Source organism: Meleagris gallopavo, chromosome 25 (assembly GCF_000146605.3).
Source record: "Meleagris gallopavo isolate NT-WF06-2002-E0010 breed Aviagen turkey brand Nicholas breeding stock chromosome 25, Turkey_5.1, whole genome shotgun sequence".
Taxonomy (NCBI): domain Eukaryota; kingdom Metazoa; phylum Chordata; class Aves; order Galliformes; family Phasianidae; genus Meleagris; species Meleagris gallopavo.
In genome coordinates this window covers 4,766,579-4,779,215 of record NC_015035.2, presented here as the reverse complement: position 1 = coordinate 4,779,215, position 12,637 = coordinate 4,766,579, and the positions used below count along the sequence as shown (strand labels likewise).

Sequence of the window (12,637 nt, the reverse complement as noted above, 5' to 3'; positions counted from 1 at the left end):
GCCCCTCCCCTCACTCACCGCTCTCCCTTCTCTTTCCATGCCGCCTCCGCAGAGACCCAAAGGCCAAGGCAACAAAGGTGAGACGGGGCCGGGCGGTGCGGATGGGCGCGGGGGGAGCCGAGCCGGGAAAAGGGCCGAGAAAACAACGTTAAAAACAACAACAACAAAAAAACACCTTAAAAGTGCTCACGGGGAGAGTTTGTGTGCGGAGGAGAGCTTGGCTTGGCTTGGCTTCGCCCGCCGTGTGGTGGCACAGCGCGGTCCCGGGGCCGGCCCGGAGGAGGAGGAGGAGGAGGCGGTCGGTCGTGTTGCTGCTTGTTGAGCGCTTCCTAACGCCGCGCATCTCTTCCTCAGTGCAAAACGGCTCCGTGCATCAGAAGGATGGGCTGAACGACGACGACTTCGAGCCTTACTTGAGTCCTCAGGCCCGGCCGGTGAGTGAGCTGAGCTGCTGGAGCTCTGCCCTGCCCGTTGCGCTCTGCTGCTTGCCAGCTTTCCCCTCGTCGCCCCCTGTTTGTGTCCCCGTGCTTCTCCCAGCAAAAGCTGCGCTCGTGGGTGAGGGCTGGAGCTGTTGGCAACTTTTTGTGTCTTCTTTTCTGGGGCTTCCTACGGTTGAGGTTCAGCCCGCTGTCGGCTGTCTTGAAATTACTGCTTCTGGTCTTTCAGTTGTGTTGCTTTGGCTTTGTTTCTTTGCTTGTGTGTGGCTCTTTGTAGAGCAGATGCGCTGTGCAGCGTTGTGAAATTGTTTCATTAGATGCAGCCGTGTTTTGGAGGCATTTGGAAGATGCTATTTGTGCTCTTCTGTCTCTGCCAAGGAAACTGAAAATGCATGTCATGGGGTTTTCTCCATTTCTCACCCCCCCAAAAAAGCCCCTGAACACTCTTGTCATAAGGGCTGATGGGACTTTCTTCGAACTTCAGTTAGGAGTTGAGCTGGGGAGTTTGTGAGCAGCTCCTGAAAGTCAGGCTTCCAGGTACTTTTTAGTTGTTTGAGATTAGCTCCATTGTTAACTGCTCTGTCTCCTGAGCAGTAGGAGAGTGACACACAACAGATGGAGTTCAGCTGATTAGATGTCACAAGTAAGCACTGCAGATAAACATCTGTAGTAAGGCTGAAGCAGTTCGTTCTCTTGGCTTCTTTTCCCTTTACTGTTGTGACTGGTTAAAAAAAAAAAATAGCTGTTTTGTTTCTCCCTTTCCGTATTTCTTTAATCACTTCTCCTAGTCGGTGTATCATTTCAGATACTTGTGATTCATGTTTTGTTGGAACACAGGAGCAGGTTTCTGTCTCAGTTAAACGCTCAACAGGTATTTTCCTTGGTTGTGCTCTGTAAGGACCTGTTAGCTGTTGCACAATCTTGGGCATTCCACCTGTCCGTTAAGTAAGTCTGCTCTATTTAGCTCCCTAAAACAAGTTACAAGCCTGAATTTGAGTTGCACGGGGAGAGAGGTGTGATTGCTTTCTCCAGCCTTGAATAAAGAGAGCTGCTTCCTTTTGCCCTTTGGTGTTTTACTCCATTTTGTGCACTTGGTACACATCTCCGTATTTCGTTTCTTTTTGTGCGTGCGTGTCACAAACTGGTCAGGGTGTTTTTAAAAAGGAGGAGGTGCACCTGAGGAGGGGGAGGAGAGCTGTGGGAATGCAGCAGCAGTGAGGTAAAACCTCTGTGTTAACGTTGGATGGAACTTGAGGGTGACTTTGCCTCCTTTTCTCTCACTGCACTGCGTTGCCTGTCGCTCTCATCTGTCCTTTGATGCCTCGGTGGGCAGAAAACAAAAAGCTGGGGTTCAGTTTGGATCACGGAGCTGCTGAGTCCACAAGCTGGGCTGTGACAGAGCAGTGTCACACCTGTGCCTTTCTGGCAAGGGGAAAGGGAGCTAAGGCTCTGAATTAAACACAGCCAACTGTTGCAGAGTAACGCAGGTGCTTTCAGAGCTGCTACCTGAGCTGTCTGCACGCACACCAGGTGACCACCTTGGGAAGTTTCTTGGCTCTTTGCTGGAGAGCTGCAGTTTCAGGTGTGACTCTTAGCTTGTCAGCCCTGTAGAATCACGATGCTGCGTGTCCTTAAAGCTCAGGAACACAGAGGTTCCTCAGCTCCAGGAGTCAGTAAGCTTAAACCCTCCTTGTCTGAGGTGCAGAAGGAGAGGAATAGTGAATTTGAGGAATTAACTGCACAAGAAGTCTTAATGAGGAGAGTTAAAAGGTTTATTTGCATACCAATCAGTGTCTTTGTGCGAGTGCAGTGTGGCAGGGCGAGGTGTTTGCTTGATAGCAAAGCATAGCTGCAGAAATTGAAAACTAAAACTGTACCCTGGGTAAGAGTTAATTGTTTTATTAGTACACTTCTGTGCCATCTTCTCTGGGAAAACAAAGGCTGCAGTAACTCTGAACTTAATGCATCCACTTAACGCAGTGCAGAAAGTTTTCCAGTGTGTCAGCAACGAACCAAACAGTGTTATCATAATTCCTGCTGGTTTTTTGGAAGGGCTGAGGCTATCCCAGCCCCAAACCTGTTGCTTTCCTTTAACTCAGTGGATGGTGGAGAGGCAAAACTGCTATTTCTGGAGGAGGCCAGAGCCATCTTGAGAGCCTCCATAGACTTCAGCATGGCGTGAAGTCCTCTGGGAGCTGCGCCTGGCACATGAAAACATGATTCAACAAAAAATGGAGCAGAGCCTGCTGCAAGCCAGGCTCTTAAATGGGAACCCAAGCTGACTTTTCATCTCATCTGCATCGGGCTGGCACGTAAGCTGCTGTGTAGCACAAGGCTGTCTGCACACCAGTTCATGTTACTGGATGACAATGTCCATTAGTGTGGCTTGAACAGCTCCCTGGGGGGATGTTGGTTTGAATGCTGAATGACAGATGTTTTTCATGTAAGTGAACCTTAGTCATGTCTGAGAGTTTCCTAATTGTAAAATTAAACATTTGTTTTCGTAACCTGAAGGCTATTTGGATGTTAAAAGGGAGACCAAAGCCTGATTTGCTGTGCTGCAGAGGTCCCTGTGCTACAGAGGGCTCCCAGTGCAGCACTACTGACTGCTCTCTGTTTTCAGGTATTTTTGAGTGTGTGCTTGCAGTGCTGGAGCAGCTGGTGTTCTGGCATTAAATCCTGTTTTGTTTGCAAGTTCTTGGGTATTTGGAGCTCTCAAATTGTAGATTGTCAGGATAAAGCTGTAGGAAGTGTAAGGAAGGGGCTTGTGCTAGGAGCAGTGAGGGATGCTTGTGATTTTGGCAGTGCAGTACCACTGGACCTTTGCCCCTCCATATTGCCCTTCTCCACCTCCTTCCTCCAAGCCTTTCATCAAACACACAGCAAAATAAGCTCTGAGATGTGCATTACCCAGGTGAGAAAAGCCTTCTTTTATAGAGAGAGGAGAAGCAGAAGATGGTATCCATATGTGAGGTAAGGTGCTGTTCTCAGAGCTGAGCAGCAGGTCCTGGGCAGCCCTGTGTGCAGACTGCATGGTGCATTGGGAAACTGTGCTCCGATCTCAGCGTGAGGAGCGTGCTGAGCCTTTGTGCTTAATACTGGGGGCAGTGAAGCCATTGTGGGGGCACCCCTAGCAGCAGAGGTGCTTGGCACCAGGCCTGTTTGTGGGCTCAGCCCCAGGGTGGGAAGGCTGAGGCCCGGGAAGCAAGAGGTGGCCCTTAGTCCTGGTCCCTGCCCGCTTGTTCTCCTCATCCTAACTGTTCAGTGCTTGTTTTTCTTTTGCAGAACAATGCATACACTGCAATGTCCGATTCCTACTTACCAAACTACTACAGTCCCTCCATTGGATTCTCCTACTCGCTGGGTGAGGCTGCCTGGTCCACGGGGGGCGATCCCCCCATGCCCTACCTAACCTCTTACGGACAGCTGAGCAACGGGGAGCCTCACTTCCTCCCAGATGCCATGTTTGGGCAGCCAGGGGCCCTTGGCAGCACTCCATTCCTCGGGCAGCACGGCTTTAACTTCTTTCCAAGTGGGATTGACTTTTCAGCTTGGGGGAATAACAGTTCTCAGGGACAATCCACTCAAAGCTCTGGCTACAGCAGCAATTACGCCTATGCCCCCAGTTCTCTGGGGGGGCCATGATCGATGGACAGTCCGCTTTTGCCAGCGAGACTCTCAACAAGGCTCCGGGGATGAACACCATAGACCAGGGGATGGCAGCCCTGAAGCTGGGCAGCACGGACGTGGCCAGCAACGTCCCCAAGGTTGTCGGTTCGGCCGTCGGGAGCGGATCCATTACCAGTAACATGGTGGCATCTAACAGCTTGCCTCCGGCCACGATCGCTCCCCCAAAACCGACGTCCTGGGCTGACATTGCTAGCAAGCCAGCTAAGCAGCAGCCCAAGCTGAAGACCAAGAACGGCATGGCAGGTTCGAGTCTCCCCCCGCCTCCAATCAAACACAACATGGATATAGGAACTTGGGATAACAAAGGGCCGGTGACGAAAGCCCCCTCGCAGACCTTAGTGCAGAACATGGCCCAGCAGCCCCCCCAGGCCTCCCCCCAGCCCGTGGCTCAGCAGATGAACAGCAGCCCGCCCGTGGCCCAGGCTCCCAGCGGGCAGCAGTCCCAACCTCTGCCCCCACCGCCACCACAGCCCACCCCGCTCGCCCGTCCCGCAGCCGGCAGCTCAGCCCACACGTTGGGTTGCCCCCGCAACCGCGGCGGCGGCTTCGGCCAGAACGGCACGGAGGGCAGCGGGGTGGGAACAGCACAGCCCAGCGCTGGGACGGCTCCTTCGGAACCTCACCCGGTGCTGGAGAAATTGAGATCCATCAACAACTACAACCCCAAGGATTTTGATTGGAACCCAAAGCACGGCCGGGTTTTCATCATTAAGAGTTATTCCGAGGACGATATCCACCGTTCCATTAAATATAACATCTGGTGCAGCACAGAGCACGGCAACAAGAGACTGGACGCTGCCTACCGCTCCATGAATGGGAAGGGCCCCGTTTACTTACTGTTCAGTGTCAACGGTAGCGGTCACTTCTGCGGAGTAGCAGAAATGAAATCTGCTGTGGACTACAACACGTGTGCAGGTGTGTGGTCCCAGGACAAGTGGAAGGGACGTTTTGATGTCAGGTGGATTTTTGTGAAGGACGTTCCCAACAGCCAGCTGCGGCACATCCGCCTAGAGAACAACGAGAATAAACCAGTGACCAACTCCAGGGACACTCAGGAGGTGCCTCTGGAAAAGGCTAAGCAGGTGTTGAAAATCATTGCCACCTACAAGCACACCACGTCCATCTTCGATGACTTCTCACACTATGAGAAACGCCAGGAGGAGGAGGAAACTGTTAAAAAGGTAACGGGGCTGTGTGTGTCTGTGTGTGTGTGTGTGTGTGTGTATGTGTGGTGGTCCCTGAAGGCATGGGCTGGTGGGTGGCTTTGGGGTTGGCTGTGTGCTGCTGTAGGGTACCTGCTACCCAAACAGGAGCTCCTTTTTGGGGTGCAGGTGTGTGCTGCCAGAGCTGGGTGCTGTCCTGGCAGCAGACAGAGCTCATACCAGCTTGCCCTTGGCTTGCTGTAATCTCAGACTTCTCAGTGTTGCATTCAGTTCTACACCGTGGTCTGCTTCTGGTTCAGCGTGACTTAAAGTAAGAGATTGGTGGGGGCTCTGGGCAATGGCTGAGAAACAGAGCTGGGCTCTGACAAGCTGTCTGATCCCCCCCTACCTCGAGCAGGATCAGTGTGACAGATGTTTCCCACTGCTTGTAAAACCTTCAGGCACAGCAGTTCCTGTCCCTCCCCGGGCAATCTAGCCCTGCGCTTAATTATCCTTCCTGTTAGAAGGCTTTGTCTAATGCCCAACCTCAATCTCCCTTGCAGCAATTTAAGTCTGTGACTGCTCGTGCTCCCCTCTGGATGCAGAGCAGGTCATTCTGCTCCTCCTGGCAGCGAGCTGCTCGTGGCTGTGCCCTCAGCTGGGCCGCGTCGCATCAGAGCCCACCGTCACCCTCTGTCCGTTCACTGGAGGGCTGAAAATTCTGCCCAAACTCGGTGACCATTCAAACCACCTGTGCCTGATTTTTTTCCCCCCCCGCTGTATTTTGGTCAAAACAGTAATTACAAATTAGCATTAGCACGGCTTTCTGGGAGCTGGCCAAGTTTCCTGATCGTCTCCTTAGTTTCAGCAGTGGGGAATTTTCCACGCAGCAGTCGAGGAACGGAGTCAAGAGCTGCAGCTGCTCACCTCAACAGCTCAGTTCTTCATTTTTATCATGTAGTTTACATGGAACGTTGTGGGCACAAACACCACCACCAAAGGCAGTCGTGTGCTGCAGCTGATACTCGAGCATTTGTGGTGTGTGAAGGAAATCTAAGAGAGGAATACACTGCAAGGTGTGCGGAGGGAATGTTCTCCTTCTGTTTTAGATGTAAACTTGATCTCAGTGTGACCTCGCATGGTTTCACGTGCTCTCCAGCCTGTCCCAAAGTGGTGATTTCTCCTTTATCAGCTGAGGTTTTGAATGCAATCAGAAATCTGCTCTGTGTGAGACGCTGGAGGAAGTGGGATTTGTGGTGTGCTGTGTATCTGAGAGTGTGAGAAAGGGGCAGATCCCAGCGAGGGGAGCAGCACCGCAGGATGGAGGGAGGGGGGGATGGATGCAATGAAAATGGTGAATGGAAATGGGAGAGAAGAAGGAAGAGTGACAGCATGGGGGAGACATGGGGGAAGGAATGAGGCACATGGGTGGTCTTGCTGGAGAGCAAGCGGCCCTAAAGTGGGTAAGGTATGAAAACAAGCAACACAGCAGCTCTCTTCAAATGTAGAACATCTTTGCTCGTCTTTCCAGTTGTATTTTGAAGGCTCCTCCCCAACGATGCTCAGCTTCTCTGCAGCGTGCTGAGGGTCAGCAGCAGGCACAGCGTGCCCATACCTCCTCCTCGTGCAGCACTGGGGTGTGACAGCACAGCGCAGAAGTCTTGAGTAGGAAAACATTCATTCTCTCAAAGGAAACTTAGTCATACTTCTCTGGAATTCACAGGCAAGGAGGGATTCTTGTAGATAGACAAAGCAAACGCCAGCTTTGCTGTTGACTCAGTGTTACATGCAGAGGGCCCCTGCCCTGTCACATCCGCCGGGGAGGAAATGAGTTGGGCTTGCTTTCTGCTGCAGTTTGACCTCTTTGGTGGCTCTCTGAGGATGGCTGGAGTTTCTCACTGCTGTTTGGTGGCTTCATTGAGAAGCAGCTGAGTGAATGCTGCAGTCTTGGGATGGTGGCGATGCGTTCGTGCCCTGCATTCCTGTCCCTCGAAGCTGAAATGTCTCAGGGTTTGGCTTGTTTGGAACTTGCAAGCTGCAGTTGTTTCACTTGGCTCTCAGCTTGCCTAAAGCTTTGTCTGCTTTACAGTTTGGTTCCTGCTCGCTGTCCAGGCAGATGGACGAGCTCTTGTGAAAGTCTGGGAACTCCTGAATGTTCTTTTGTACTTCTCACTGTGAGAGTCACTTCTTTAGAATGCCCAGAAATAGTTCCAAGAAATCATACGAAAAATATCTCGCTCAGTGTTGTGCTGTTCCCTGTGGCCAGCAGAGGGAGGCTGAATGGTTCAGAGCTGAAAGCACTGCCGTCCTGCTGCTGTCTCTGCCTGTGCCCACGGAGACTCTCTACTTCTTCCCAGAGCCTTTCTCAACTAAATGCAGTTTTATAAAAAGTTTGGGTGTTTTTGCTCAGACTGATGCAGCTGATCGCTGGCTTGATCCCAGCTGAAGGGAATTGGGACTGCTGGAAGCTGCTGTGTGTAGAGCGTGGCACCAGTGCCTTCCTTGGGAGGACTGCTTTATCCTTGTGAAACAAACAGCCTTGGGAAGCCTGTGTGTTTCTAGGAACGTTGCAGTGACCTCAGTGTAAAGGTCCTGGATAGCAGTGGGATGTGCTGCTTGCACGTGAAGGGCAGCAGCTTGCCTCTTCTGGAAGCATCGTCTATAAGCTGTGGAGGATGCTGATCTCATTTCTTGTCTCGCTGCCTCCCCAGGAGGGAGCTGGGAAGGATGCTGCATGGGTGCAGTCGTGTCCTGTCCCATCCCAGGCCTGCAGGAGCCACATGGGTCAGTCTCCTCACTGAGGTCAGACCCTCTCAAAGCAGAGATGGAAGGAATTGCTGCCCCTCGTGGGAGGTGGGATGAGGGTAAGCAAAGTGGTGCTGCGTGAGCCTGCTGGAAACTATCCACGGCCCCTGTAAAGAGGGAATGCTTTCTGATGTGTTCTGCAGAGCTCTTTTTTTCTTCTTCATTTGTTCTATAGCCCAGACTGGCACTGCTGTACCCCTCTGCTCGCTGTCCCGGCTGACACTGCACTCACATTTGATTTTACCGTACCCACAGTGTTTCCAAGCAGAGGATAACACACCTTCTTTCTCCCAGTTCAGTTCCAGACCTCCTAAATCTGCCTGTCTGTGCCCTTCTGTTTGTCACAGCTCAGTGACAAAGGACACACAAACTGTGCTGCAAATTCCAACAGTCCATTACTGCCTTCAGCTTCAGGTTGTCCTCCCTTTGGCCTCAGCACTGCAGCTCCGAGTTGCAGGGTGCCCTGAGCTTCTCCTTCCTACCAAAGCATTGATTGCATTCGTTGTGAACAGACCAAAGACTTCAAGTGAAAGTCTTTAACAAATAAAACAAGACTTCGTTCCTTCTTCAGCTGAGCCGAATTGCATGTGTGGTTGGTGAATTCCTTGGGAACCACGTGGAGGTTTTGGTGTGCAAGGAGGGAGTGAGGAGGATGTCATCGCTGGTGGCTTTTGATGTAAGTGTTTTTGCAAGCTGCTGGCACTGAGGTTAAGAGCTGCTGACACAGGGGCTGTGTTTTGGGTTGTTTTATTAACAGGGGCTTCTCCATACGGAGTAACTTGCCTTTGAAGCAGAGCATTGATCAGCTGCGTCATTTAGTGATCCTGGGCTTTCTGCCTGCTGCAGGACGTTGCCTAAAGCTGGCCAGGATGCTGAGGAACTCTGGAGGTGCCCTGATAGTGGGCCTGGTGTGTGTGCAGGGTGTGAGGAACAGCTTTGGGCAGGGTGCTGGCACAGCCATAATGCTGCAGTGGCCTTTGTCTGCGAGATGCTGCTTTCTCCTGTCCTGCAGGGCGTTCAGTGGCAGCCGTTCCTTTAGGAAGCACCTTGTTCTGCACTGTGCCATCCTTCCAGCTGTGGTTACTGGAGTCCTCTGCCCAGCGTGGGGCTTTTAATTGGAGTTTGTCATGGTGCATTTCAGCAGTTCAAAACAGTTTAGGTTTTGCAAGCCATTCTGCAGAAAGAATTTGGAAATGGAGGCAGCATTCCTGGTTCCGTACCTTTAGAGGCTCTTTATTCAAAGCACAATGCTGGGCTTTCTTTTCTGTGGTTGACAGCAGGATCATTTCTTACAATGATGCCCAATATCAGCTTAAACTTAAGCTGAAGTCTAAGTAGAACTTTGTCCCAGGGCTCCGGGGAAGGGTCTGCAGCACTTGTTTTGTGTGTGTGAGGAAGGCAGCATCTTCATCTTGGTTTTGCAGGCCTGCTGGGTGCATGCAAACTGCTCCTTGCTGCTTTTCCCCAAGCACTGAGCTCTGTGTGCAGCAAAATGAAGTGGTAGGAGCAGATCTCTGTAAGGAGAGCACAAGCACGTGTTTGTCCATCTCTGAAAGCAGTCCTTCCTTGGAACAACTTGTGTCTCAAGAGCTGCTTGACCCAGAGGACATATCCTCATCCAGGAGGAGGTGGGGAGCAGTAGGTTTCAGTGCACTCTGTGTCTGCTTTGCTTCTTCCCATGTGCATCACTTCATTTCTCTAACCAAGCAGGCCAAACTCACCGCTTTTTCTTGCAGGTTCCTCCATTTCTCTTCACACTTGACTGCTATTTTAATTAGCTTGGATGGCTTAGGGCCGTCAGCAAACTTTCCTGGTTTCCTTACAACCATATAAACCACCAATTCCAGTGAAGGCCCTCAAGTTCCCATCTGTGCTGAAGGTTATGCAGTCCTTAGCGCTGCACTTGCGTGGTGTGGCGGAGCACAGAGGTGTTGATGCATTGATTCTGCCTTGAAACAGCCAGCTGGGCTTCTGCCTTTTCCAAAGAGCCAAGGGAAAAAACAGGAGGATGATCACCTTCCTGGGAATTGGGTGCTTTGTGCAATCCAGAGTGATGGTTAAGCAAGAAGAAGCTCATCCTTTGCAATCAGTATTGTGGGTAAGAGGGAGGATGGAGCTTTCTGGCTGCAAGCAGAGCAGTATGTTTGATTTTTATCCTCTTTCATAGGTGAGGCAGGTTAGGGTGGAACTTGCCTCTGTAGCTCTGATGGCTGTCTCATGCTGGCAGGAGGAAAACCTTGTGTTTGGTTTGTAAATCAGGACTGGAGGCTGTTTGTGGAGCATAATAAAAGTGATGCACAGTCTGCTGGTTGTGGCTGTGCCTCAGGCTGAGTCTGTTGAGAAGGGAAGGCTCTGCAGGGCAACTCTGAGGCAATGGATGGCTGTGATGCATGTCCAGGGCAGGTCTGAAGCCCATCTTGGGAACGGGCACGTGGAAATCCTGTGCTGTGTTGGGATTGCATCCATTGTGCAGCAGGATTGGGGAAGCAGAGCTGTGGGCTGGGTGAGGTGTTGGTGCCAGCGTTGGATGGCTGAGCTCAGCCCTTCAGGGAGCACTGCTGGGATCATACAGACCTCATGTAGTGATAGCAGGCGTGTTGTGCTGGGCAGCAGACTGATCCCAGTGAAGCTGGGAGCCACGTGCTGCCTTCTTCTGCCCTCCGCTGCCCCATCTGCACTGCACTCTGCCACAGGAGCACTGCAGTCAGATGTCTGTTGAAGGTGAGAGCACACAAACGTTCACCTGTCAGCTGCAGAGCCTGTTGTTGCTGCTGGGGCTGCATAGTGTGATCTGCCATCAGCCTATTAGCAGGACAGGGCCACGATAGCCCCACAGCCCCCAAGGACATGGTGTGTGCAGAGCAGGGCCAGCACGGGGTGCTCCTGGCTGCTCCTGCTTCCCTGCAGAGCTCAGTGCCTCCAAATGCTGTTGTTGCTGCCTCCCTGGGTGCCCTCTGAGCCGTTCCTCTGCAGTGTGGGGCCGCAGCCCCGTGCCCTTGTTGTCTTTCCATCTGGGGTTTGGCTTCAGCGACCCACATGGGTCCCTTGCAGCTGGGGGGCTGTGATGTGCAGCTGCCCCTCTGCCCGCCCTCAGCCACCCCCTGGGTTCCTGTGCTGCCCACCCAGAGTAGCACACCGTGTCACAGGCTGCCCAGAGAGGCTGTGGATCCCCGTCCATCCCTGGAGGTGTTCGAGGCCAGGTTGGATGGGGTTCTGGGCAGCCTGGGCTGGGATTAAATGTGGAGGTTGGTAGCCCTGCGTGTGGCAGGGGGTTGGAGCTTCGTGATCCTTGAGGTTCCTTCCAACCCATCACAGGCCATTCCGTGATTCCCTTTGTTATATAGTTGGTTTTTTTCCTTTTTCTTCCTCCCTTCGCCCCTGTGCTGCTCGATTCTTCTCTCCCATTCCTTCCTGGGCAGAGCTGCCATCCTGCTGCCACTTATCTGGAGTCACAGAGAAGAATGGGATGCAAGCAGGTGTCTGCATCCCACATACCTGGGAGGAATGGGGTGACCCCCAGCCAATCCACAAAACAGGGAGGAGCAGCACCCATGGGTGAAAGCACCCAGCAGACCCCGCTCCTCACGCTTCCCTTCCCCACGTGGGACACGACTGATGCCTTCTCTCTTTTTTCTTTCCCCCACAGGAACGCCAGGGCCGTGTCAAATAGAAGGGCCATTCCTCCCCCAGGGACTGCAGCAGAGATTGCATCGCGCCCATCTGTCAGAGAAAGGAAAGAAAGAGCAAAAAAAAAAATCCCGGAGAGAATTAGGACTTGGTTAGGTTTTTTGGGGTTTTTTTTTTTTTGGTTTTTATTTTTCTTAATATCAGTGACTTCAAATGGAGAGGAAAAAAAAGAAAGAAAAAAAAAAAAGGACTCTGACAAACTCGAGGAAAAAAAAAAAAGAGAAAAGCATTGGAATTTCACAAGACATAGGACTTTAAAAAAAGAAAAAAAAGGAAAAATACAGAAAAAAAAATGTCCCTTCTAGGTTATAGAGCATAGCTAAAAACCGTTCCCTTTCCTTTTGGCTTTGGTTGTGATTTCGGAGCATACGCTTTGGTTTTTGTCTTTTTACTACGTTTTTATTTTATTTTAAGGCCCATAAGTGGCATTTATGCCTTTTCCCTCCCCCCCCACCCCTTTAATTTGTAACCCCCACCCCCACCCTACGCCTCCTCCCCTGGGTTTGACATTTGCACTTGGAACACCGAGTTGTAACACCCACTGTGCAAAGCAGAGGAACTTTCTGTTATCCCCACCTCCCACTCTGGGCCTGGAAGAGGAGGAGGAGGAGGAGCACCCCGAGCACCTGGGGGTTTGGGGCCTAAGAATGAGCAGATGTTGCCCACGAGGTTCTGTTACAGTGGTTCGTTTTCCTCTGCCCCTTTTGTTACTCAGAAGCACTCGGAGCCCAAAGCAATGCTCTGTTCTGGTGCATCGCCTGGCTCGCAGATGAGGTTTGGGTTAATTTGATTGGAAAGATGGGAATGGCCATTGGAGAGAGAGGAAAAAAAAATAATAATAAAAATTAAAACCTCCCGTTTTGTTTATGGGAAAAA

The 12,637-nt window shown here is 51.7% G+C and overlaps 1 protein-coding gene across 1 annotated transcript; it reads left to right on the top strand.

The window, feature by feature from the left end:
• Positions 1-6: 6 nt before the first annotated feature.
• On the top strand, positions 7-11,830 carry YTHDF2 (YTH N6-methyladenosine RNA binding protein 2). Its single transcript, XM_010723417.3, is given in 7 exon segments — positions 7-77; positions 355-434; positions 3,723-4,065; positions 4,068-4,612; positions 4,614-4,647; positions 4,650-5,308; positions 11,721-11,830. Coding segments are annotated over 7 exon segments (1,725 nt in total). The 5' UTR covers positions 7-37; the 3' UTR covers positions 11,745-11,830.
• The last annotated feature ends 807 nt before the right edge of the window (positions 11,831-12,637 follow it).